This window comes from Phoca vitulina, unplaced genomic scaffold (assembly GCF_004348235.1).
Source record: "Phoca vitulina isolate PV1807 unplaced genomic scaffold, GSC_HSeal_1.0 scaffold42, whole genome shotgun sequence".
NCBI classification, from domain to species: domain Eukaryota; kingdom Metazoa; phylum Chordata; class Mammalia; order Carnivora; family Phocidae; genus Phoca; species Phoca vitulina.
In genome coordinates, this window is record NW_022589745.1 from 6651107 (window position 1) to 6677302 (window position 26196).

Here is a 26196-nt window from a genome sequence, read left to right on the forward strand (position 1 = left end):
GTGGTGTTGGCTGTTTTACCCTGGAGCGAATCGCTTAGCATGTTTTAGCTCTGGTTTCCTTGTCTCTGAAATAATCCAGTTGGGTTAGAATGCACATTAGTGGTTCTCAACCAGGGTGATTTTGCTCCCCCCAGTGTGGTTACTAACAACTGAGAGGTGCGTGCGTGCGCGTGTCTGTGGGCGTGTGCGTATATTTGGGCACCTCATGGGTCGAGGCCAGGGATGCTGCTAAAGATCCTACAAAGCACAGGAGAGCTCCCAACAAAGAATTATCTGGGCCCAAATGTCAATAGTGCCAAGGTTGAAACCTTCAACTAGATGTTCTTCAGAGTCTTATACAATTTTTTTTTTTTTAAGACTATTTATTTATTTGAGAGAGAGAGAGAGCAGGGGGAGAGGCAGTGGGAAAGGGAGGGAGAGACTGTCAAGCAGACTTGCCCCTCAGCATGGAACCCAATGCAGGGATCAGTCACATGACCCTGGGACGATGACCTGAGCTGAAACCAAGAGTCAGATGCCCAACGGACTGAGCCACCCTCGTGCCCTCAAAGTCCTCTACAGTTTTTAAAAAACAAACAAAACAAAACCAGAAACCGCCACCATACTTAGCTTGCAAGTACATAAACATTGATTACCTGACAACTACTGATTTTATGAAAGAAGGAAGTAGAATTAGTTTTCATTGAGTAACACCTAACTGGAAGTAAGCCTATGTAGGAAAGTATTTTTTATTTAAAAGGAAATATCAAACAGTATAAAACTCTTCACTCAACACTGAGCTTTGCTGAAACAAATGTTAAACTATCCAAGAAGGTGGTCACCTGTCTCCAGCTCTTTTCTGGATAAGTAGGGAAGGGGCAGGGAGGAATAATGATTGTTTGTAGGTTTTTGGACGCTTATTACAAACCTTGTGCTCTCTGTGCATTATGCTAATCTTTATAGCCAACTGTTCTCATTTTATAAATGAGCCACCTGAGATCAGAGGGCTAAACGTGTTCCCGGGCCACTCCGTGGAACTCGGCTTCCTGCTGGCCCAGGCTGTGTGCAGGGCCCGCTCCGCTTCGAGGCCACCACCCCTTCAGGCTGACTGGCGCACTGACCGACTCTCTTCAAGATTTCCAGAAATCTCAAAGATGGATGCTTAGTTCTTTTGACAAACAATAGATTTCAGAAAGTTTCTCAAGAGTGTTTTTTTTAACCATGTTCACTTGGGCTTTGAGTTTCTGCTTTAAGGCTAGTTTAAAAGGGGGAATATTTTATATTCTGATGACGTTCAAGAGTGATTTTAAAGTCCTCTGTCAAGAAGGCTGTTCTTTTTTTTTTTTTTAAAGATTTTATTTATGTATTTGACAGAGAGAGACACAGTGAGAGAGGGAACACAAGCAGGGGGAGTGGGAGAGGGAGAAGCAGGCCTCCTGCGGAGCAGGGAGCCCGATGCGGGGCTCGATCCCGGGACCCCGGGATCAGGACCTGAGCCGAAGGCAGACGCCCAACGACTGAGCCACCCAGGCGCCCCAAGAAAGCTGTTCTGATCAGAAATAAAAATGAAGGACTGCTTCTCGTGCAGGCGTTGGCCACGTGACTGCGGCCCGTCCTGAGAAGGACCTGTGTGTCCCTGTAGGCTAGCCCAGTTCCCCGCCACGTAGCTTTAAACAAGCAAGCGTAGAGGAAGGTGTTGTAAACACATGGGTGTCAGGAAGCTAGCCGGTACAAATTTAGTAACACTTGCGTCTCATCTGCCTTTCTGACCTATATTGTTGAGTGTGTGCCACAAACGTCCTTCCTTTACCTGCCCCAGAGTCGTTTCCTAAAATACAGCCTAGTGATATTACTTCTCTGCTCAAAAGTCTGCAGCATTTTCTCATTACCCACTTTGACGTTCGTGAAGGTGAGTCCCAGAGCCTGGGAGAGATGAGGAAGGCCTGCGTGGGCTGTAGAATTGTAGGGAAATTGGGGTCAAGCACAGGTAAGCAGGTGTCTGTTCCTGCAGGACTGGCTGGAGACTTCAGCTTGCCCCTGTGGAGTAGGAGAGGAGCTCTGTCTTAGCCTTCTCCAGATTTATTTGCTTATGATATTGCCGCTGCCTCCCTTCATCGATCCAACATAAGCCTCGGCTCAGTAAACACGGCAGAACACCAGAGGCAGACCGAGCCCCTTGCATGCACCCCGCTCCTGGCTACCTGTCTAGAGGGCCCTTCTTGGAAATAAGGTGCAGTTTCCCCAGTATGCCACGTTTTGTGCCTTCTCCCTCTGCACTTGCTCTTCTGTCTGCCTGAAAGGGCATTTTGCCACTTTATTAGAGGAAACGGAGGCTTGAGGAAGTGAAAAGCTGGTTCTGGAATTTTAGCATCGCACTTCGGGCACCCAGCTGTGTCCTTCCTGAGGCTCCACACAGCAGGCTGACCGTTAGCGAGCCCTTGGGGGGGGGGGCTCCTATTTCTGTCGTCTTTCACCCATCTGATAGATCATGCCAAGTTTGAGTTATTATAAGGCCATGAGTCTGAATTATTTTGAAGTCAGAATACTGATCCTGAAGTCTTTATTTCAGAGCAGTGTTGTCTACTTCAAAGAATTCACCTTCTTTGGTGACTTCTAGAGGAAACCCATACCTTTTCCTGTGATGTTGCTGACACCATTCACAACAGTTTTGGAACTCTTCTCTAGAACTGCTTTTAGTAGCACATTCTTTTGAATATTTTTGGTAGAGGAGTGTGAGGATAGGTGAAATTTTTTTAGAACTTCAGAATTTTTTTAGAACTAGACATCAGAAATCAGTGGGGCATATTCAGGAAGGGATTAGCTGCGGGCGACCACAGTTGGTCTGGAGCATTGTGAGTGCACATTCATTCTGTCTCTGAGGGCAGTTCCAAGAGGAGGCCCATGTGGTTTGATCATGAGCGTGTTTAATGTCCTAAGGCAGCTCCTGCCTAGGAAGAGCACTCATTTCATGTATAATTAAAAGAACAACAAAGAATCCACCATTCATGCCTTATACTGCTACATATCTTTCCTGTCTTGAGTTCCTTAATTTCTGGGACTTTCCTGCCTGCTTTCCTGATTTGTCATGGCCCCATCTGACCTCTAACTGATCTCCATCTGTCCCCAGTGTCTCTCTGTTCCAGGCTGGCTGACCTCTGCCTGCTTCCTGAGCGTGTATCTGTCTCTCTACACTGCTGTCCAGCCCCACTCCTGGTCTGGATGCACGCCTTCCTGTCCCAGGCCCTTGTTGAAGATGTTAACCTTCTTTACTCTCTTACGTTAGTTTTCTGTGGCTGTCGTGACAACTTACCATAAACCGAGTGCCTTAAAATGACAAATTCATTTCTTCCCCTTTGCGGCCATCACTGAAGCCCCAGCGGCCAAAATGAAGTTTAATCCCTTTGTGACTTCTGACGGGAGCAAGAACCGTGAAAAGCATTTCAGTGCGTTCTCCCACATTTGCAGGAAGATTATGTCTTCCCGTCTTTCCAAAGAGCTGAGACAAGTACAGTGTTGGAGCCATGCCCATCCGAAAGCATGATGGAGTCCAGGTTGTGCGAGGACGCCCCAGAGGTTGTGCAGATTGGCAGAGTAGTCTAGGTTTACAGGAAGACCTACGGCATCTGCACTGAGTGAGTACATCCGGTGGGAGAGGGCACATGGCACTGCTGTCCATGTGGGCATTCGCCCTAGTGAGGTGGTTATCACTAGACCAAAACTGGACAAGGACCACAAAAAGATCCTGAGATGGAAAGCCGAATCTCGCCAAGTAGGAAAGGCAAAGGGCAAATATAAGGAGAAGATAATTGAGAAGATGCAGGAATAAAGTAATCTTATATAGGACTTTCAATAAAAACTGTTAAAATGAAAAAGAAATGGACAAATTTGTCTCGTGGGTTTGGAGACCCCAAGTCTGAGATGGGTCTCGTGGGGCTAAGATGATGGTGTTGGCAGAGCTCCTTCCTGGAGGTCCAGGGGAGAGTGCTTCCTTGCCTTTTCTGGCTGTTAGAGGTCACCTGCATCCTTGATTTGCGGCCTTTCATCTTCGAAGCCAGTCATGGCTGGTAGAGTCTTTCTCACACTCCCATCGCTGTGACTCTGTCTTATTCTGTACAGGCTACGGTAACAAAATACCCAGACCGGGTGGCTTAATCCACAGACATTTGTGTCTCATGGTTCTGGAGGCTGGAAGCCCGAGGTCAGGGTGTCCGCATGGCTGGGTTGTGGTGAAGGTTCTCTCCCTGGCTTGCAGATGGCTGCCTTCTCGCCATGTCCTCTCATGGTGGAGAGTAGGCTTTTTGGCATCTCTTCTTATAAGAGCACTTCTCCTATCCTGAGAGCCCCACCCTTGCGATCTCATCTAAACCTTATTATCTCCCAGAAGGCCTCCCTCCACATACCGTCACACTGGGGTATAGTGAAGGGGGGCGGAGCACGACACCATTTTGTCCATAGCGGACTCTGTCTCTCTGCCTCCCTCTTGCACAGGTAAGGATCCTGCGATCGCACTGGGCCCGACCCCAGTGATCCAGGATAACCTCCCCATCTCACATTCAGGTGATTAATGACCTGAATTTCATGTGCAACCTCAATTCCCATTTGTCAGGTAGCAAAACATCTTCACAGGGTCCAGGCGTCGGGATGTGCACGTCTTTGGGGTGGGAGGGGACATTATTCTGCCTTCCACACCTCACCTCTAAATTCCGAGTTTTGCAGTTGAATCTGTTTTGACTCTTTTTTCTGCCAGAAATGGAAGAGTACCTAATATGCAGGCCCTATTTACTCATTAAATATTGTTCTTTATTATTCTCGAACATGTCTGTTGATCTTTGCTCCTCAATTAGATGGCAAGCCCTTGAGGTCAGTGACTAATTCTTGGAGGCAGTGTAGTTTAGGATAAAGAGCACATAGGTACTAGAACCTAAGAAGCCTGGAATAGAAGTTCGTGTGCCCCTAAAGCCCGTCATAGGAAAATTATTTAATCTTTCCGAGCTTCCGATTCTTCATACGTGAGGTGGGAATATTAGTATTTTAAAATATTGTTAGTGAAGAGTAACTGAGCTAACGAGACAGAGTGACAGATGTGGCTCAGGGCACGTGGTAAGCATGGCAGCAGCTGACACAGAGGCCGGCAGATCCACCGTCGGTGTCCCCGAATTTTCATTTGTGTGTTGTTATGTTTCTGCTGCAATTTCTGAGACTGTCCTCTTCGTGTAGGAGAGAAACTTAGCATTTTCAATGTGAGCAGTGTGCTTACGGCCGACTCCTGTACTCTACTGTATGAGGATTTGTAGAGATGGATGCAGGAGGGGGATTTGAGATGCCTTAACGGCCACCAGCTGTGTTTTTACAGCCGGTGAGCTAAGGCTGGTTTTTACCATCTTACCATGTACCTACACAGTCACCTCAATATTGCCTCTTGGCCTGCAAAGCCAGTAATAGTTACTCTCTGGCTTTTTAGGAAAAAAGTTTGCCAACCTCTGCATTAGGGTAGTGGTTCTGAAACTTCAGAGTGCCCCAGAATCCCCTGGAGGTCTTATTAAAACACGGGGTGCTGAGCGGCTCCACCTTTAGAGTTTCTGGTTCAGTAGGTGCAGGATGGAGCCTGAGTATTTACTAATTGACTAAGTTCCCAGGTGATGCTGAAGCTGCTGGTCTTTGAGAATACTACCCCCACACACACACACTTGTGCACATGTGACTTTAAACATTGGCGTGAGCCAAAGGGTATCATGTATGTCCCCACAGAAACAAAACAAGTTTTCTTACACAATAGCAAGTGTATTACATTTGCTCCCATTTTTCAAAAAAGATGACAGTCCAGCTAGATATATTTTTTAGAACATCTTGTGTACAGGTTTGCAGAAGCTGTTATAATTGTTTGTTAAGAAAGTTTCTATAATAATTTTTCCCACTCATAATCTGCTATCTGACCTCTTAAAAACATCTGGTTTATATTTGTTCCAAAACTTTTATTAGTTTAAAATATCCCAAGCTCTGTCTCAGCCCAAAGGTGTTCTCCTCCTCCCCAGCACTGGGAAGTTGAAACTAACATTTTTTAGCTGTTTGACGTATCAGTGGGTGGAAAAATTCATCTTTATCAAGAAGGAAGCAGCAGAAAACTTTCATTTTCGCTTCTCTAGAATTACTCTATCTTGAAGATTTGGTGCAGCTCTTCTTACTAAGAGAGGGATATCTTCTTTACCCTCGACCTGAATGTCCTAAGGTAATTGTCACTTCCTTGAAGGGAGAAGTACAAAGAAAGAAATGCTAATTTTGCCGTAAACCTTTACCATCTTCCCCTTACAGAAGAAAGAAAATGAGAATTTAATAATTTTGTATGTGTATTTCTCCCTTTATTTGCAATGCTAATTAGAATATGGCTGTTAAATTAATACAGAGCTTGAAATTAATATGGTGAATTTTTTCTATTATAGATACATAATTAGGATAGAGCAGTTTAAAAGAAATCTGTACAGTAGTTTAGGAAGTGGTGTTTCGTTGTGCATGAAGAAGGTACTGTATCTGGCATGATTTTCTACCTGTTACATGAGAAAATAACTAAGTCATAGTAATCCCCAGTGATTGGCCTCAGTAGGATGAAACTGGTATTCTGCTACTTTGTTGTGGCATTGAAAACCAGGGCATGGAATTTTTAGAAAGCGGTTTGGTGGTTCACATCAAGAGGAATAAAAGTCTTTATGTGGGAAGATACACAAAGATGCTTATTGCATTGTCCCAGTGCTTTATCACAGAGAAAACCTTGAAAGCCTTCTATAACTGAATTAGGATATACTACTTGATGGAATTATGGTTATGTAGCAACATGAAGAAAAAGGCTTATGATGACATTTTCAGACTATAAAACTTAGGGTACAAAATATATGTTACCATGTCTGTGATCAAAAGGAATAGGAGATGATGACAAATGATAAAGAAAAGAAAATGCTTCTGTATGGATGTTCATAAACTTGAGACTGGAGGCATAATAACAGTAATAAAAATCTGACACCTGTGAAGTATTTATTGTGGGGCAAGCGCTGTGCTGGATAACTACTTTACATAAATACAATCCTCACGACAACGCTGTGAGTTAGGTACTCTCAGCAGCTCCCTTTACGGATGAGGTCAGTGAGGCAGAGAGTTGAACAGCTAGCATTTAGAGAAGCTGACATTCAGAGCCAGACCTGCTTCCCTGTCTCTTCTTTTGACCATGGCACCCCACTTCCTGGTGCATGGTGCGCCTGCTGTGAATGAGGGTCCACAGTGGAGAAAAAGTGAGCAGTAAGGCTGTGGGACCATCCTGGATATCAGCTGGCTGAGCCATAGGGATCCTTTTGAAAAACTCCAGGTGGTTTTGGTTGATCACAACTTCAGTATGAACCAGTACATGAGAGGCTCAAAGGTGAGTCAGGTGACCTTAGGGGAAGTATGTTGAAAAAAAAAAAAAGAAGGTGGTTACCCCATTATTGAATTGTAAGGGCAACATTTTAAGAGGGACCTCAAAATCTTAGAGCTGAAAACCTCATTGTAGGAGGACCCTGGAAGGACCTAGTACTTCTTAGCTTGGGGGGTAGGGAGAGGGCGTATCTGAAGGCATTCTCTAGGATGGGGAAGTGAGGCATGTTATCTGTTCCTCTCTAGAGGGTATTTTCACGGGAGCAAGCTTTGACTCAGATATGAGAGAGAAGTGAGCTGGGTGAGCTGGTCATTGGAAGGGTTTCAGCAAAGGCCTGGTGCCTCCTTCTCTACGGAAGTTGTAGGGGGTGGTGGGGTCATGGACTCTGAGACCTTGAGAGAACTTCCACTTACAAGTCTTACAAGATGCTTGTGGTCTCTCTTCTGCTGGTTAAGAATAATGATTGGAGGGGCGCCTGGGTGGCTCAGTCATTAAGCATCTGCCTTCGGCTCAGGTCATGATCCCAGGGTCCTGGGATCGAGCCCCGCATCGGGCTCCCTGCTCGCTGGAGGCCTGCTTCTCCCTCTCCCACTCACCCGCTTATGTTCCTTCTCTCACTGTGTCTCTCTCTGTCAAATAAATAAATAAAATCTTAAAAAAAAAAAAAGAATAATGATTGGAATTTAGATGGGTAACTTGTGGAATGCTGTCAGCAGTGATCAGCATATTAATCATGGAAGGATAGCTAATCAGAAGGACAGCTAAGACTTATGACTTAAAGTCCCAAGTATTAACATGAATCATACTTAGGGTCGTCATATTTATTCGGTAGGGAATTTAAGCTCATCTAGGCTAGGGCTTTTTTACCTGGTATGTAGGGTCTGTGGACAGGCTTAGGGGGTCTCTGCATCCTGAAAATTGTATGGGAAATTATGTCAAGACGCTTTTTCCTGGAGAGGTAATCAGAAACATTTTTCTGATTTTTATTGGTGTCTGTGATAAAAGATACAAGAACCACTGATCTAGCTAAACCCCCATGTTTTACAGATGTGCATACCATCACAGAGTTGACTCTCTGCCTTACTTACTGTAAAACACTGACTGCATTATTCAGGGAGTCTCTGAACCTGTTTCCTCATCTGCAAACTCTCCCAGAGTGAAAGGTTGTGTGTGTGTGTGTGTGTGTGTGTGTGTACATATATATACATGTACATGTGTCTAAAATCTTTCCTGCATGAATAGCAGCTGTCACCTGAGACTTGGAGACCATTGAGTTTTCAAGGCTGCTTGTTCATGGGCGTGAAGGCTCGAGAGGCCTTGGCGCACCACGGGCGTGGTCTTTTCTCCTGGTCTGCTGTGCTCTCAGAGAAGTGGGGCGGGGGGAGTCCGGTGGGCATCTGTAAGTAATGGGAGTTGTCTCCTTAGGAACGAGGAGGTGGAAATCAAGGGGGAAAAGGCTGACAGCAATTTGCAGTGACAAAATGCACACTCTGTAATACGGCTGCTCAAGCTGCTTTGCCAACACGGGGCATCTGTATAATTGGACGTGAGGTTTCTAATAGCCGATAGTGCGCAGTCCGCAGATGTTGATCTACCTCCCTGCTTTCCGTGCAGATAAGGAGAGTCAGGGGTGAGTCAAGCAGCCGGCTGCTCAGCTTTCATCTCCTGGACGGGATTCTGAAGGACGGAACTCCTATAAGCTTTACCTCCTCTGAGAAGCCTTTTCCATCATGTCCCAGAAAATGTACTCTCTTCCTCATTTCAAGCTATAGTTCTCCCTCCTGGAACGTATACGGCGGTGGATTGTTTTTGAGCATTTATCTTCGTCTTGCTGAATTGTGCATTGGCGGGTACCAAGCTTTATTCGTCTGTGTCCCCTCCAAATTCAGCTTTCTTAAGTGCAAGTCTTATCATGTCACTTTACAGCCTTTGGGGGGCCCTCCGTTACCTGGGATGCAGTCCTGGCCCCTGCCGGCTGCTCCCCATCCTCTGGCCACACCTGGTCCCCCCCGAGCTCCCCAGAGTCGTTCTTTCGGGCTGTGCTCTCTGCACCAAACGGACCAGCGTGTGAATCCTTCTCTCTCACTTCACTTCTTGAGGCAGGGGCTCTGCTTCATGGATCTTTGTGTTCATTAGTGCTTGCTGCAGAAGGGGCTTTCAGCACGATTGGATTTTTACCCTTTAGTAACCAGGAACGTTCTTGACTGAGAGTGGGTATTCGGGAAATACACAACAAGTAAATACAAGTGAATGTTGATAGATTTTCTGTACTCTGAGCCTATAATCTAAAATGACAAAAAGGACAGCATAAAAAATAAACCTCATCTAGTAAATCAGTCTCAGTGCCACCCCTCCCACCCCCCCACCCCCTGCTCCTTTCCTCCCGAATGTACTTTTGTGAGCGGTGGGAGTTTTATATGGAGGCCATTGGGACTGTGTGGAGTTCACACACTTCCAACTGTCAGTTTGTTGTCATTTATCGGGGGCAGGATCAAAGAATATGTGGTGATCTCAGACAAAAGTGTTCAGATTTCAGTAGCCAGCCCACACCTTGACCTTAATTAATAACTTCATTGCTAGCTTCCTGTGCTGGACATAACCAGGCTAAATACATCCGTGATCCCCTCCATAAGGACTGGGGGTTTCCATAAGGTCAAAGGAGACGCCCCAGGAAAGGGTTAAAGGAAATGAGTTTCATAGAAAAGAGTACAGTATGTTGGAGACATGGCAGGTGATGAAGCTCCGAGAGAGACCATGTTTCTCTTGTCTTGCTTGTCTTGAGCGTGGGCCCAGGGGTTGTAAAATAGGAAGGGTGTTCTCATCAAACCCTTTCTGTTTTGTAGGTACCTGTCTCGTCAGAGATGATTCAGGTGGGTACTCAGGTTCCAAAGGCTGCCTCTGTCATGTCAGCTTGTCTGGGAGAGACTTCAGTGGAGAAAGACAGATTATAATGTCCTCAGCACGCACGGCCACAGAGAGCCAAAGTGATCTAGCCAGTGTAGCAGACACTTCAGTTTATTTTATTGTATCGATTCTGCATGTTGTTTTCTAATTATAAAGACGATATGAGCTTAGTTTAGAAGATTCAGAGAAGCAGTAACACAACGTCATGACTGGAGGCAGGTCCCACTCCCTGGATGACAGGCTGTGGTGCGGGACAGTGGCCGAGGCCTGGCCGGTGGGAGCTGCGGGCCGCCCCGCCCCGGGCTGGCTGTTTGCACCCCCAGGGCGGCTCCCGTGTCTGAAGGATACCCCCAGCAAGAGGATGCCGTGCTGCATAGACAGCTGGGCTGGTACCTGGCATCCACCAGCTACCCTGATGGAATGCTTGCTATTTTTACCACCGCTTAGCATTTTGATGGATTTTCCTTTCAGCCTCTTCTCTACATTTTAACTTTTTGTAAAGTTGAGACTAAATATGCAGTTTTATATCCTGCCTTTTTTTTTTTTTCCTGAAACATGTCTTCTGTCCTGAGCATATTCCTACTGCATGATTTCAAAAGCCTACAGAATATTCCATTTTGTAGAGACAGTTATCTACCCATTTGCACATTGTTGGCGCTTTATACACTCTCTGTTTTCACTTTTTACAAATTATTTTGCACACACATCTCTGAACACCTGGATTATTTCCTTAGAATGGATTTCTAGAAGTGGGATTATTAGATGGCAAAAATGTTTTAGACTTCTGATTCAGATTACCAGATGGTGAGCCGAAAGGTTTTCATCTGGGCTGACTCTGGAAATAAAGCTCTAAAAATGGTTTTCTCCCACGGGATGGAAGATCACAGGGCAGAGATCCTGTCGGAAACAGGATTATCTTTGACTTAAAGCAGTTATCCCCCCAGGAGCCTGTGCGCTCCAACTTAGATGCGAAACCAGGCTATGTGTGGGGTCGCCATCGTGAGGGGAAGTGGTCTTCTTCATGTTCACTTATGCAGATTATCCTGACATTAAAATTGTGGCACACAGTTGAATATTAATCACCATGCCATCTAGGGAGTGTCTTTGTAAAGCTGCTCCTGCAGAGAACATACGTCTCTTCTTAAATGCACCCTTGGCATGGGGAGGGGGTGTCAGCAGGAGTTTGCCCCAGGTGGACCCCTGAGGGGCCAGTGGTCTGGCCGGGAGCAGGGGCTTGGCCTGTCCTAGTCAGGGTCACCTACTGACCCCCATTTCTCTCTGGCTGTGGCCCTGGGTGTTTGGGTTACCAGTGCGTGTGCTTGGCTGGAGGCCTGGAACACACTGGTGTTAGTCTGGAGCCGAGTATCGTGGCTGACGAACCACGGGAGAACGTAGCAGGACTGGGCGTCAGGAAACCGGAGATCTTGCCCCAGCTCTGCTGCAAACCTGCTGTGTGAACTTGGGCAAGTTGGCACCCTCTCTGAGCTTTGGTTTCCTGTCTGTAAAGAGAGGATTCTGGACCACGTCCTGTTTCACCTGAAAAGGCCCAGCTGTGGGCGTGACGGCCCTGAGGAGGATGGCACGTGGGGCCTGGGCTGCCCTGTGATGGTTTGGAGAGCTGAGAGCTGCGAGCAGGCAGGGGCTTGAAACCCAAGAAAGCATTCGCAGCCTCTAAACACAAGGGGCTCCATGCTGCTCCCTGGGGTTGATTACCTTCCTGTTCCTTCTCTGGAAATTACTACCTGACCTTGCAGCCCCAGTTCAGACATCCCTCCTTGGCGTCTCTGAATCCTCAGCACCTGGCACATTGCAGGCCATCAGTGATGTGGCTTCGTGTCTCTTTCCCTGGACATTGATGCCAGCTACCGTGCCCACTCTTGTCTGTCCCGTCCCAGCATGTCCTACCCCTGTCGCAGGGTTGGAGGTGATAAGTGAAATATTTGAGGTGGACGTAGAGGTTGGTTGAAGGTGAATTGACTGTGGGACCCCGGCTGTCCTTTGGCAGTGCTGGGTCCCTGCCTTGCTTCCTCTTTGTGCTTGGCCCACAGAGGAGGAGTAAAGGGCCTGCCTTTTATCCTTTTTGGATCCAACTGTTTTTTTTTTAAAGATTTTATTTATTTATTTGACAGAGAGAGACAGCGAGAGAGGGAACACAAGCAGGGGGAGCGGGAGAGGGAGAAGCAGGCTTCCCTCCGAGCAGGGAGCCCAATGCGGGGCTCGATCCCAGGACGCTGGGATCATGACCTGAGCCGAAGGCAGTTGCTTAACAACTGAGCCACCCAGGCGCCCCTGGATCCAACTGTTTTTGCTTGAACTATATGCATTGGGCCTTCTCCTTGATATGAGGTTTTTTTAAAATAACAGAATCAAGTAAACTAAAAAGCACACAGTAAAACCCAGTCCTTCTAAATTCAGGATGTACATGTGCTTGCTGGCTTCATAAGAGATTTTTCAGCGAGAATCTCTCATTTCATCCCTTTGATTAGATTGGTGGGAAGTGGGACTTTTGGGCTGTGAGGTGTGGGAAATGAAGGGCTGCGGGGTTAGAATTGAGAAGAAACAGGGTCTTTCTTGTCCTGCCGTGGTCTCAGGGACTTGGGTTCTCATTTCCCTAAGTCCCTCCCACATCAAAGATGTTTGGATCTGGATCATTAATAAGAACCAGAGTTTAAGATACATTTGAACAACGGGGGAGGCAAGAGAGTGAGCTCTTTTTAGAGAAACAGCTTTCAACAATTTTGTAAATAAAAGCTGATAGACCAGTTTGGGTTCTTTCCAGAAACTTTATTCCCAAGCTATTTATCTCAGGTTCCTATTTTAAGTTTGTTTCTGGCAAAAGAAAAATAAAGGCACTCAACTACTTTCTGTTCTCTAGTAGGAAAATCTCAAACTTCGGGCGATCTGGGGCAGTAGGTCAGTCAGTGAATACATATTTATGGAGGGTTTACTCTTCCTACAGTGGGCACTGTGCTGGGTGTTTCAGGAAGTCACGGAGAGATACGGGGCTATGATCTTTATCAAGAAGCTACAAATTTGTTTGCAAGAAGAGAAATATGTGTTAAAAACCCCAAGTAGAGCAGCGTGAAGAGGTTTCCACTGATCCAAGCTGGGGACAGTCTGAGCATCAGAAAATAAAGATTGCAGTGGGCCAGAACACTTTAAATATAAATATATGAGATTATGGTGATGATGATGAGCTCAAAACTTCATTGATCATGATTGGGGTATGGGAATCAACACATTGTTTCAAAGATTTGTAAGGGAAAGAATTTTTAAAAACATAACCTATACCAGGCAATCAGTTGAGAAGCCCAGAAGGAGGGGTGATAGGAAGTTCGTACTTCTTGGTGCTGGAGTGTGAAGCCCTGCTGTTTGTTTCTCCTCTGTGTCAGGCTGGCTGACTGCCGGTGAAGAGAAGACAGGTTCCTCTTTCCCACAGGTGACCACGGGCTGGGAGGTAGCCTGCAGAGTGAGCAGAGGGTGGAATTTACCCCTGCCCCACCTCTTACCAACTGTGTGATCTCGGGCAAGTCTCTAATCCCTCTGAATTTCACCGAATTTATTCAGTAGATAATAGGGATGATAACATTAAGACCTCATAGTGTTACCAAGTTAACTTGAACGAAGGCTTAAAGGCCACCTAATAGGCATTAACTGAAAGGGAATTCCCCCCCCCCGCCCGCCCTTTGGGTGTTCACTTAGAGCAGTCTGGGCACTATTTCCGGGGCACCATGTGGCTCCCAAGGCGACTTTGGCCTTTGCGTTCCTGTTTCTCTCACCCAGTGGAGTGACCTCAGCCCCAGACGCCTGCTGCGGCTGTCACTGCCTTCCAGAGCCACGCTGGAGCTGCTACGACTTGACCACCAACTTTGAAACAGTTATAGAAGAGCGTGTGGTTTGAAAGGAACTCTCCTTCACCATTAACCACGTGTGCTAGAATTCTAACTGCAGTGACCTAGACGGTATGACTGACCCATCTCTGAAATGGAATTTTAAAAATCTAAAACGTGGGCCCCTGGTTTGGGCTAGGGAAGCTGTTTTTCTTCGTGAAGAAACATCAGTACAGAGAACAGTGGGCTTTGAGTGAGACGCACTGGGATTTGAAGCCCGGCTCGGCGGCTTGCCGCCCCTGTTGCCCAGGACAACTCATCTGATCTCTCTGAGCCCTGACTTATTTTCACCATGATGAGAAAGAATTCATAGATCTTATGAAGTTGTTGTGAGGTGTAGAAAAAGCATACGCTGTCTGTGCTCCCTAGAAGTGACATCCGTGCCGCTGTTCAGTACCATGTGTCCTGCCGGATGTGGCTGAGTGTGGCTGAACTCGTGTCCCCACGCTTTTCTTTGATTCTTACCTTAACCTTGTGAGTCTGTCTCATGGCGGATTGCTAGCCTTCACGTGGCTTAGACATTTGGCCATTTACCCACCAGAGTCACGTACTCCCTGGAAGGCATGGGCCTGAACCCAGATCTGGGAGCTCTTCCTGCTCTGGTACACATTCTTCGGGGCCCGTGTGTGCGTTTTTCTGTCTTATTTGCTGAGTATGGTCTCAGAAACGCATTTAATTTATCCAGAACTCTCAGGTCCTTTTCTGAAATGTCAAAGAAAAAAACAAGGAAAAGGGCTTCAACAGTGAAATTAATTTTCTCTTCTGTTTGTGAGACCCACGTTGGAATCCCCGAAGGTCAGCACTGGAGGTCTAGGGCATAGCACCTCCCTGGTAAGATGGGTGGGCACGGCATTCATGGATCATAGGAATCTGGCTCAGGGTCAAGGGCTGCCCATCACAAACAAATGTTCCCCTCGTTTCCCCCGGTTACCAGGCCCAGGAATTGGCATTGGCTGACAGTGGTTTAATTACCCGAGGAAGTATCTGATGGCATTCGCATACAAGTTTACGCTGCATGTCTGTCTGCCCTGTTGTGCCTACAAAGTAGTTGTGTTACATTTCTCGTTGAAACGAGGAAAACATAGAAATCAGGTGCCTGGGGCACCTGGGTGACTCAGTCTGCTAGGCGTCTGCCTTCAGCTCAGGTCATGATCCCAGGGTCCTGGGTTCGAGTCCCACATCAGGCTCCTTGCTCAGTGGGGAGCCTGCTTCTCCCTCTGCCTGCCACTCCCTTTACTTGTGCTCTCTCTCTCTGACAAATAAATAAATAAAAGCTTTAAAAAAAAAAAAAGAAATCAGGTGCCTGATGCAAACAATAGTTGTTTTATCATGGACTGGCTGGATTCACTTAAAAATGTCCGACCTAAAAGTGAGGGGATTATAGTCAACCACATTAACTTACTAGAATTACCTGCCATCCCCCCCCCCCCCCGTTTCTGAGTTAGAGATCTGAGGCAGGATGGTGGCTCCTACCGTCTGATAAGATCCATGTATGATTTTGATGTCCAACAGGGATTGGGAACCACTGAGCTGGAGACCCAGAATCCAGGATTCTGCATGTTAAAGGTGCTGTTTTAAGGCCTAATCATAGTAAAATGCCGTCAGATGGATGACAAAGGTTTGCTTTTTTGTTGTTATTCAGACAACATGTGTGTTGTCTTGTATTTCAGGCACAAAGACAAGTAAAACTTAGTCCCTGTCCTCTAAATACTTCTAACATCGAGAAATACATTACCAGACAATTTCATTGTCCATGCTGAGAGCAAGGACAGGAAAGTGCCAAAACCAGATACCAGGGGCACAGGGCAGAGTCATGGAAGGCTTCCTGGAGGAAGGAAACATCTGTGGGATGTATAGGAGTCAGGCGCCTCAGCAGAGGATGCGTCTGAGCGTAGCACAGAGGCACTCACTTGACCTTTGTGGCCCCAGCCTATGCTCCGGGGTCCCCGGCTCTTGCTGCGTGGAGAGGAGAGCTGTGGCAGGTGGCTCCTGGTTAGGGCTGTGAGCCTCACACTAGAGAGGAGCAGGCGTCTCTTGCTGAGTTTCTAGGAGAGGGCTGAGTCCGTTGGCTGGACTGGTGCCTCCTGCCATCATGTAGGCCACGGAGGAGTCCTAGGAGATGTGGGAGGCATCGGGGTACCCTTGGAGCCTCATCTGATGCACTGGAGACTGGGGGGCTTGTGCAAGGCTCTTTCCGTTCTGGTTGTCGTGCTCCTTCCTTGGGATCCACCGCCAGTGCATTGGGACGTTGTCAGGACAGCAAAGTGATTTCTGTTTCTGGTGCAACTTGACTTTTTTCAGATCTGTATCCTGCTAATGTGTTCAGTTTTATTCACAACTTAGGGAGAAGCTGTTAAGGATGGGGACGGAGAGGTTGCTATACTAACGGTACGTCTCCCACTGCTGTTGTAGCTCACGTGGAAAACGAGGAGCAGTACACCCAGGCTCTGGAGAAGTTTGGGGGCAACTGTGTGTGCAGAGATGACCCAGATTTAGGAAGTGCGTTCCTGAAGTTCTCGGTGTTTACAAAGGAGTTGACAGCACTTTTCAAAAACCTGGTAAGTGTCTTCACGCACGTGCAGCCGTTGGGCCGTGTGTTAAATACCTGCGGTTCCCTTAGTCGGAAAGGTAGATAGCCAAGGTGTGTCTGATCAGCTGCGAATAAATTTCAAAGCTCATGCGGTGCCTAAAGGAATTATATTTTCTATACCCATTAGGTCACTTTGGAATAAATTTTAGAATTGTAATTTTTAAGGTAACACGGCTTTTTAAATTCAAGACAGCATTTTAAATGTGCACAGCTGTGGACAAAATGGATAAATGCATTCATCTTCTTAAGGGCCTCTGACTTCAATTTTTAAGTTTCTAAACTGCGTAGAATCGTCTGTTTCTGGTAATTATGGGAGGCATTTAAACTTACAGTATTTAATAAATATGTTCCGGGCCTGTCTTACACAGCAAGGTAACCTATAATCAAAGCACAGAAATTGCCATGAATATTTAAAGGCCTTTTATGCTCCCAAATGCAGAGCCTAAAAAATGTCACTTTTTAAGCAAGTGGGAACTTGGAGTTGGGACTTCTTGCCTGCGGTAGGTGCTGGGTGACGTGGGTGAATGGGGTTCTTTCTTGTGCTTGGCAGCTCTGTGCCTTCCACATGGTGGGAACAGAATTCTGAACAAGTGGGCAGCCTGAGAGGGTGTTTGTGACCCTGCTGCCTGGCTTCTTCCACAAGGGGAATATGCACTGGGATGGCCCCAGCCTCCCTTTCCTGTTTTTCTCCCCCAGCTTCTAAAGATCATGGGTGACCAGAGCAGGTCAAGGTCGCAAACAGCAGCGCTATTCTCATTTCTCCTGTCAGCAAGCAAATAACAAGTGATAAAGTAGCTCATCGTTCTTGAAATGGTGATGATGGAGGGTTTGTACGTCTGGCCTTGATGGGGCAGAAAGAAGGGAACATTGTGTACGCGTTAATAACGGGGAAGGGAAAGAACCAGATCCTTAAGGCTCTGGGTCTCTCTCCCCATCTTCACTTGTAAAAAATTTCAGTTGGAAGTGGTAAAATTAAAAAGCCGTTACTGTGCTTAAGTTTTTTACTCAGGCTCATTTGCAGTCTCTTGGGGGCTTTTATCGAGTTCGTCACCCATTTCTTCCTGCTCCAAACAAGCTGGCAGTGAGCGTCCTGACTGGGGAGCCCTAGCCCCCCGTCAGCCCCCGCTCCCTGGACCCTGGCAGACATGCTCATTAGGCTCTCACCACTGAGTTAGATTGGAGCGTTTTTTTTTGACCTGGAGAAACTGAATGGCCCCAGGGAAGACCTGTGGAGGGCTTCGTGGACACAGTCAGCCTGCATCCCAGTCTCCCAGCCCCTCAGTGGGTCGGCCCCATCCCGGCTCTGGGCACCTCACTCCTAAGTTTGAGCGAACAGCCTCCAGAGTGAAAGAGACCAAAATAAGCAGAGAAAAGGACTTAGAGGAAACAGGGGTATTGCAAATAGCAGAAGAAAACTTTAAAGAAACTACATTTCATTCCTCTGAGAGACTGGAGTAGATGTATCAGAGGGAAGGAGTAGGGATGCAGCTATGGTTAAAGAAAGGGGAAAGACAATTAATGTAAGAAAATACTAAAGCAAAAATCCAGTGACATGATTGGGATAGAAGTCTGTCAGAAAATAGACCAAAAAACAAAGCAAACCAGAAAAAAAGTGGAAAACATAGATGAGGATTAATCCTTAAGGCCCATCATTCAGCGGACAGGCTCCTCAGAGAGAATGGAAGACAGGAGGACAAGATGATCCCTGAAACCCAACCACTCTCGTCTCCCAACTGAAGGCTGGTCAGAGCCCAGAACAGGGAGGGAGGAGGCCCCCAGGCATATCTCCGTGTGAAATTGCGAACAATATCTTCACACTTCCAGAAGGCACATGGTGGATTAGGAATCAGTGGTATTGGATGCCTCACCAGTAACACTGGAAACTTTAAGGCATGGAGCAAGGCCACTAACATCCTGAGGAACAGAATTCCAACCTGGAATTATAGCCAACCGAGCATGAGAGTAGAATTAGAGACATGCAAGGCTCAAAAAGTTTAGCTCCCGTGCGTCATTTCTCTGAAACTCCTAAAGGGTGTGCTTTAGCGAAATGAAGAGGGAAGCCAAGAAAGAGGAAGAGGTGTGAGTCAGGAAACAGGATTGGGCCAGAAGGGAAGCGGCGGGAAGGATCCCCACAGGATGAGCAGCACCTCCCCGCCCCCCTTCCCCCCCCACCAGGCAGCTCCTCTTTCCTCTCCATTCAGCTCCTCTCCAGACCTGGCTTTTCTTAGCTGTAGAATGGAGGTAATAGAACCACACCTGGTTTTGTGTATAGACTCCAGCCAATTGCTTTACACTCTTAATTTACTTAATTTTTACAACAGCTCCAAAGAGGGAGTCCGGGTTCTCCCTGCTCTGTAGATTATATAACTGAGGAGGCTCTGGGGTCTTTAAAGAGCTTGGGGTGGCCCCTGCTTGTGTGCCTGCAGGTGGAGGAGAGCCCACCTTAGCACTCCACGTGGTGGAGTCCTCAGGAAGCCAGCTTGCACTTCCTTATGAACACGAGCCGCTGCACATTTAAACGAAACTGTCCCTTCTTTTCTGGATTTTCTGCAAAACTGAAGGCTGGGCAGGTCGGGACCTTGCAAAGGCCGCTTGGCCACTTTGAGCACTGCAGGATTCGGGAATCCGGGCCAGGCCCAGGTGCTGCTCCCTTTTCCGCGGTGGTTACTGAGCACCCATGGTGTGGCAGGCCTCGGGATAGGCATGAAGGGGACACTCGCTCCGTCCTTCTGACCGCTAGGCAGTTCAGTTCCTGCTACCTTCATCTGTCCATAAGTGACTTCCCGGGTCCGTAGTGAGCGAGCGACAGAGTTGCCATTCAAATCCGGCTCTTAAAACGCCAAATCCATACTGTGTCCATGGTGGTATTTAAAGAAATTAAGGTTTCTGATCAACTCTTCTGGAGGGAAAAAGACGGAACAGGAGGGACGGTGGTGCGGGGAAAGCGTCAAGGAAAACGCAGGCCAGGCGGAGCTGCAGTGGCCACAAGGCAGCCTCAGGGCCTCAGTTTCCCTCATGGTGGGAAAACCAGGCCCGCTCAGGGCCGGCATCAAGAGGAGAGCAGTGAGTGGGGAGGCTTCTTTGTCAGCTACAGGCCAGCACGCGGGTGACACCCTCGTGTCGTTAGAAGTCCTAGTGGTAGTAGCTTTGAGTCCGGGCACTTTCCTTTGCTTTCAGCTTTAATTTATGGAGTTAGGGTTGTTGATCCTGTCTCTGGCAAAGATCAGAGAGAGGGAGAAAATCTCTTATTTGTGCCAAAGTTAGATGCACCAGGCCTGATTTTCTGGGCCGGTGCCATCGGCGAAGCTGCGCCTGCACCGGAGCACGGAGTGGCCGCTTCTAAGAAGCTGTTGCTGAGAGCCAGCCGATTACAGGAGAATTCTCCTTTTTTGGTATTTTGTATACCATTCTTATTCCTATTTTTGGTCACATCTGTCCTCTTATTTTTAAAGCCTTGCTTTTACTTTCTCTCAGGCAGTTAAAAACATTTCCGTTTTGGGTGGCTAAGATTGTCAATTCTTCCCTTGTCCAGAAAGAAGAATTACCACCTACCTGCTTTGCAGTGTGAGAGGGTATTTATAAAGCAGTTGGAACATCTCCAGAGAAAGGCCAACTTAACATAAAGTGAGATTTTTTTTACTAATGGGTGAGATTCTCACCTTCAGAGAACCGATGAATTTTCTCTGCAGTTATGCAGGATAAGGGGAAAAACAAGGCAGCTCCAGAAATGTAACATGTGTGAGATTAAACTGGTTATAAAGTCAGCCCAATTTCTTAGGTTCTTTTCCTCTTACCAGATGGATGTGAGGATCCTGGAAAGATTTTCCAGGGATCACTTCTGTGCTGAGAGGTAGCTTTTTAACGAGTGGCTGCATTAGAGGACACATTGCTGAAAGGTCATTCCCAGAGATGCAGTCCCTGTCTTGGTTTCAGAGAATTGAGGGTGATACATACATGCTCCCCGTCCACAGAGCTGCCCCAGGTGGAAAGAGGGCCAGCAGATGCCCAGGGAAGGATGGAGTTCCGGTGTGAGATCTGGGGGCGGCCCTGGGGCTCAGGAAATCTCACTTCACTCTCATCGAAAGAGGAGTTTGAAAATTCCACCGACCAACATGCACCTAAGTCATGAACTTATTTTACGCAAATGATAGGCATTACAAGATATTCTAGCAGCAGAGTAAAGCACTAGTGAGGTTCTGTTGGGGTGTGGGGCAGCCTGCGGCCTTGCCCGTGTGAGGTGGGCCGAGCCTGGCAGAGAGGCGTCCCACCCTGCTGTGTGGGTAACAGAACAGCCGTGTTCTCCTGCCATACCCTGTGTCCGGGTAAATGTGAGCTCAGTCTCCAGACTAACAGAGTGTATCTCATTGCTTCAAGTATGGGAGCATCCTGCCGGGAGTCTTCACTCTCAGTACTTACACCTACTTCTCTCTCTCTCTCTTTTTTAAGATTTTTTTTATCTCTTCATTTGAGAGAGAAAGAGCATGCGCACAAGCGAGAGAGCATGAGAAGGGGGATGGGGGGAGGGAGAAGGACAAGCAGACTCGCCGCTGAGCAGGGAGCCTGACGCGGGGCTCGATCCCAGGACCCGGAGATCATGACCTGAGCCTAAGGTAGATGCTTAACCACCTGAGCCACCCAGGCGCCACACGTATTTCTTCTCTTTTAACTTCATTTATTGAAAATGTCATAAATTAAAATGTTTTACACCGATCATAATTTTCTCTTTTTGGGAGGAAGACTTACCATTGTTTTGGGCGTATATTAATGAACTATGCTGAAATTTATAGAACCCCTAGTATCTCGTACATGGTCTTTGGGGAGCTCTGCCCCTAGATTGGTGCCAGACTACCCACTTTCCATTTCAGACATTTTAGTATCCTGACACTCTTTTTTTTTTTTTTTTTAAGATTTTATTTATTCATTTGACAGAGAGAGACACAGCGAGAGAGGGAACACAAGCAGGGGGAGAGGGAGAGGGAGAAGCAGGCTTCCCGCTGAGCAGGGAGCCCGATGCGGGGCTCGATCCCAGGACCCTGGGATCATGACCTGAGCCGAAGGCAGACGCTTAAGGACGGAGCCCCCCAGGTGCTGGTATCCTGACGCTCTTGTCCCTGGTAATTGCTGGTTTTTCCTGCTGCCGGTGTCTGCCCCGCTGTTCCTCGCTCCACAGCGCCGGGGGCTGCAGCACAGGAGGACTCGGCTCACAGGCTTGTATGCAAAGTAAAAACCTCTGAGCTTTGAGTGCGGCGGGCTAGAGAGCTGGGGGGATGGAGTCTGTGGACAGGCCTACTGACGGTTACTCTGGATGCCTAGAAACCTTCCCACTGACTTCTTAACTGGCCTAATATACAGTTGGAAAATCTTTGTCTTAGACTTACAGGACTTCAGCCCTGTAAGCTGCTTCCTACGCTCTCAAATCCCTGACCAAAAATGAAAGCACATCCTTAGTTTGACCAGAACAACAAAAGCAGTAAAGCTAATGTGAGAGCCTGTATCTTGTTATAGCACAGACACCTAATATTTGTGAATGTACTTTGATACTGTTTCTTTCCTTTTCCTTTTCTTTTTTTTTCTTTTGGAACGGCAGGACTACCTCATTGTCTTCCCCCGGTACACGGACCTGTAGAAGTGAGAGAACATGGGAAAAGCTGGGGGTGGGAACTAGGCCTCCAGAGGGAGGAGAGCTGAACTGAGGGGGATGATGGATCGCCCGCTGGGTACCGGGCCCGCTCTGGCACTGTCCAGGTACGGAGCGCTGCCCTCTGGCCAGGGGCACACAGACGCTTTTATTAGAAACAGCGCGTGCTCCAATGGCCACAGCGAATGCCACAGAGCCCTGAGGGTGCGGCCCCCGCCTTGGATCCTTGCGTCCCTGGGGTGGAGGTGAGGCTGGGGAGTCCTGTGGGGTGTCACAAGGTGTCCTCGGGTCCATCTGCACATGGGCATGATGGCAAGGTTTATGAACACGTGCCTCGCACATATCTGTAGTGACTTGTCAGATGCATGGAGGACACACTGTTAGGGACTGATCATGTGAAGTGTTAATGAGCTCCAAACAGGGTTTGTGTTCTCTCTCACCATCCTGTGTTTCCTCCATTGTTGGCTATTAAAAGGGACAACCGCCATGATGTAGGGGACCTCGAACTTTAAAAGAAGCTTTTGTGAAATCTAAGAATGTGTGGACAGACGGGAGTAGGAGATGTGGATGAAGGCGGAGGGTCAGCTGTCCTGGCAGCCACAGAGCAGGAAGAGACGGCCAGATGAGCGGCCCCAGTGATCAGGAGGCCATAGGGACCTTTCTCCTGCCTGGGTAAAAGCAGGGGACAAGTTGCAGTAGCAGGAGCAGAAGCTGTAGGTGGAAGAGACAGCAGGCAAGGTTGATGAGGAAAGGGTAAAGTGACAAAGGGCCGGAGCTGGTGGCTGGAGGATGGTACAGAGGGGGGTCTGTGAGCTGTCAGAGCTCTGCTTCCCGTGTCTCCTCCTGTCGGTGAGGTGCTCCGCCAGGAGTCCGGCCCCTGCCCCTCCGTGGGGAGTCGTCAGCCAATTTGTGTAGATAAATTCCAGGTCCTAGCTTCTCCACGTACATTCCCCTTTCTTTGGGAATTTTCAGCTATTAATCAGTCAGTCCCTAAAATCGAAAACTTGGCAAACCATACCAGTGCTTGCATATCCCAGATTCCAGTTTACAAAGCATTTGGACATTGTGTCATCCCCACCCCCAGAGGCCCTAGCCTTGACTCAAGTGGAATCACCTGGGGCTTCTTAGAGATGCAGACTCCCAGGCCCTTCTCTAGGCCTACTGCACCAGAATCTGCACTTCATAAGATCCCTAGGGGATGGATAGGCACCTACAGTTTGAGAAGCAGCTAGAGCAGAGGTTCTCAAAGTGCAGTCCCTGGAACTTGTTAGAATAAAAATCACGGCCCCCCGCCACACCTACTGAATGGTGGTTCTCAAACTTTGGGGCAGCGGCAGCACCTGGAGGGTTGTTAGAACACTTGGTTGGGCCCCTTCCCAGAGTTCCTAACCACGTGCACCTCTGCAAAGTTTCCCCGTGACGCTGACCTCAGCAGGAGCTGGCTACCGTTAGAGGACAGCCAGGTGAGGCTTACCCCTGGGGACATGGAGACGGTGATGCTTGGGCCTCGCTGAGGCCCGCAAGTATCTCCCAGCCTCGGATTCTAGGAGGCAAGACGTTTGAAAAGGTGCTTTCATTTTTGGTCGATGGCTTCATTTTCATGTCCCGTGGGCTTCTGGAGACATTGTGGAATTCTGGATGGTTCTGGTGCTCCCCCAGTGCCTCAGAGTCGGCTGTCTGCGGGTTTTCAGCATGGCTGCAGGTAGGCTGAAGTGTGCAGTTTCAACACCTAGCCTCTAATGGAGAAGAGGGCAAAGGGTCACTGTTTTCTCTCTACTTAGAACCTGAAAGATCCAAGCAGTGTGACTGGCGGAGACGCAGTGGGTAAGGCAGAAACCAGCAGCTATATCCCGTCGTGTCTCGGGTGTGAAAGTCGCCAGTGTGTGTTTTTGGCAACTGGCTGGGTTTGATCTCTCAGTTTGTGTTAAACTTAACTCAAGATCAGCGTGGGCTCCCCGCTCCTTTTTAATTATACAAACCAGCAGAGTGGTTCTGCTGCCAAAGAAGGCGGCCTGGGAGCATGTGTTCGCCGGCGCCCCGCGTGGGGGTGAGTGCGGGACGGTAGACCCCAGCCAGGACCGTCGCCCAGCCAGGGAAGAAGTCTCTTCACGGATCCCAGGAGCGAAAGTGACCTGGATGGTTCTCCTGACGAACCGCTTGTGCGACAAGGAACTAGAAGGCGACTCTGACGTAGGCAGCTCCTCAGAGGGAAGCCTGTATTCAGCCTCCCAGCTCCTTCTGCTCCGGTCTTGGGGCGTGTGTGAGTCCGTCGCTGGCAGCGAAATGCTGGGACAAGCTCTGCCTTCAGCCTCTCGGCTCAGCTCTGCTTCTTAGTGGGATCTGGGGGCCAAGTGGGTAACTTAGCCCTCTCTTGCTTTGTGAATCTGTAAAATGGGGATAACTGCACCTGCTTCTCAGAATAGTTGTAAGGGGTAAATGAGGTCAAACGGCCCAGTGCCATTTAGGGATTTAGGCCATTTTACCTAATACCTTCTGCTTCTCCAAAAACCTCTTTGCCTGGGTGCCCATTCTTTCAGATAAACAGTCTTTGGAAAGCACATAGAAAACTTCTTTGAATCCACCAGGCAACTGCTACCTTGGGCCTTCTTGTTAAGTTCCCTCTGCCAGGAATGCTCTTCCACCAGATTCTCCCCTGGCTCTGTGGCTCCCTTCCTCCGCTGCTCAAATGTCACCTTCTCAAAGGGCCTTCTGACCACAATTTGAGAGTCCCATCCCACGAATCATCATAGCACCTTTATTTGTAAGATTTGTAGTAGCCCTCGAACTGGAAATAACTCCGAAGTCTTTGAGCAGGTGTCAGGACAAGCCGATTGTAGTCTCTCCAGACCGTGGAGCAGTGCTCAGCGAGGAACAGGAGTGGACTGTTGATGCCCCAGCACGGATGGCTCTCCAAGTAGGAATGCTCACTCTCAAAGCAGATACGAAGGCAGCCACAGAGAGAAGTGCGTGTCACATGATCCCAGATATGTACAGTTCTGGGCAATGCAAACTGTTCTCTGGTGACAGCAGTAGATCAGTGGCTGCCCAGGGACTGAGGAGCTGGGAGATGGGGATTGCAAAACGGGCACAAAGAAACTTTTAGGGGGATGGGTATGTTCACTGTCTGGATTTTGGCGATGGTTTGATGGGTGTGTGTGTGTATATATGTCATGACTTACCAAATTGTACACTTTAAAATGTGTGTAGCATATTATATGTTGATTATACCTTAATAAAGCTGCTTTAAATTTGTTTAAACTATTGGGTTAAGGCATTGCTGTTCAATAGAACTTTTGCATGGATGGAAATGGTCGGTATCTGCTCCCATATAATAAGCCACTAGCCACGTGTAGCTCTTGAGCACTTGAAATATGGCTAGTGCAGCTAAGGAACTCGGTCTTTAACTTGATTTAATTTTAATCCATTTGAATGTGAGTGGGTGTGTGCAGCCAGGCCTAGCACGCTGACAGCGCAGGCGTGTGGCCTTACCTGCTACTCTAACACACCTCGCAGCACCACCCACACGCCCTCCTGGGTCTCAGGCTCTGGCTCCCGGAAAGAACTTGAAGTTTCCTGCGGGTGATGACTGTTTCATACATACTTATGCTTAGTAATACTGAAACCTCTGCGAAGAATTATGCCCTTATTTGAATCAGTGAGGTCTGAGGTCTTTTTGCAACCCTCCACCCTGACAAGGAGGTGCTGGGCCTCCTTGTGGTTGGTCATTCTTGGAAACCTTGCTTTTACTTATTTAATTCTGTGATTGAGCAGCATTTGCTCACGTTAAAAAGAAAAG

The 26196-nt window shown here is 47.9% G+C and overlaps 1 protein-coding gene and 1 pseudogene across 9 annotated transcripts in view; both read left to right on the forward strand.

The window, feature by feature from the left end:
* ASAP2 (ArfGAP with SH3 domain, ankyrin repeat and PH domain 2) overlaps nucleotides 1–26196 on the forward strand; it is a 165402-nt gene that overhangs the window by 59498 nt on the left and 79708 nt on the right. For 4 of the 9 annotated variants that reach the window (XM_032430163.1, XM_032430162.1, XM_032430164.1 and 1 more), the window contains exon 3: nucleotides 16585–16730. In XM_032430163.1, coding sequence (XP_032286054.1) covers nucleotides 16585–16730 — 146 coding nt within the window. Of the gene's footprint in view, nucleotides 1–10221; nucleotides 10249–14065; nucleotides 14245–15684; nucleotides 15791–16584; nucleotides 16731–26196 lie in introns of those variants that run through there. The other 5 variants (XM_032430160.1, XM_032430161.1, XM_032430166.1 and 2 more) reach the window with 4 other exon arrangements.
* On the forward strand, nucleotides 1545–16655 carry LOC116648276 (annotated as a pseudogene).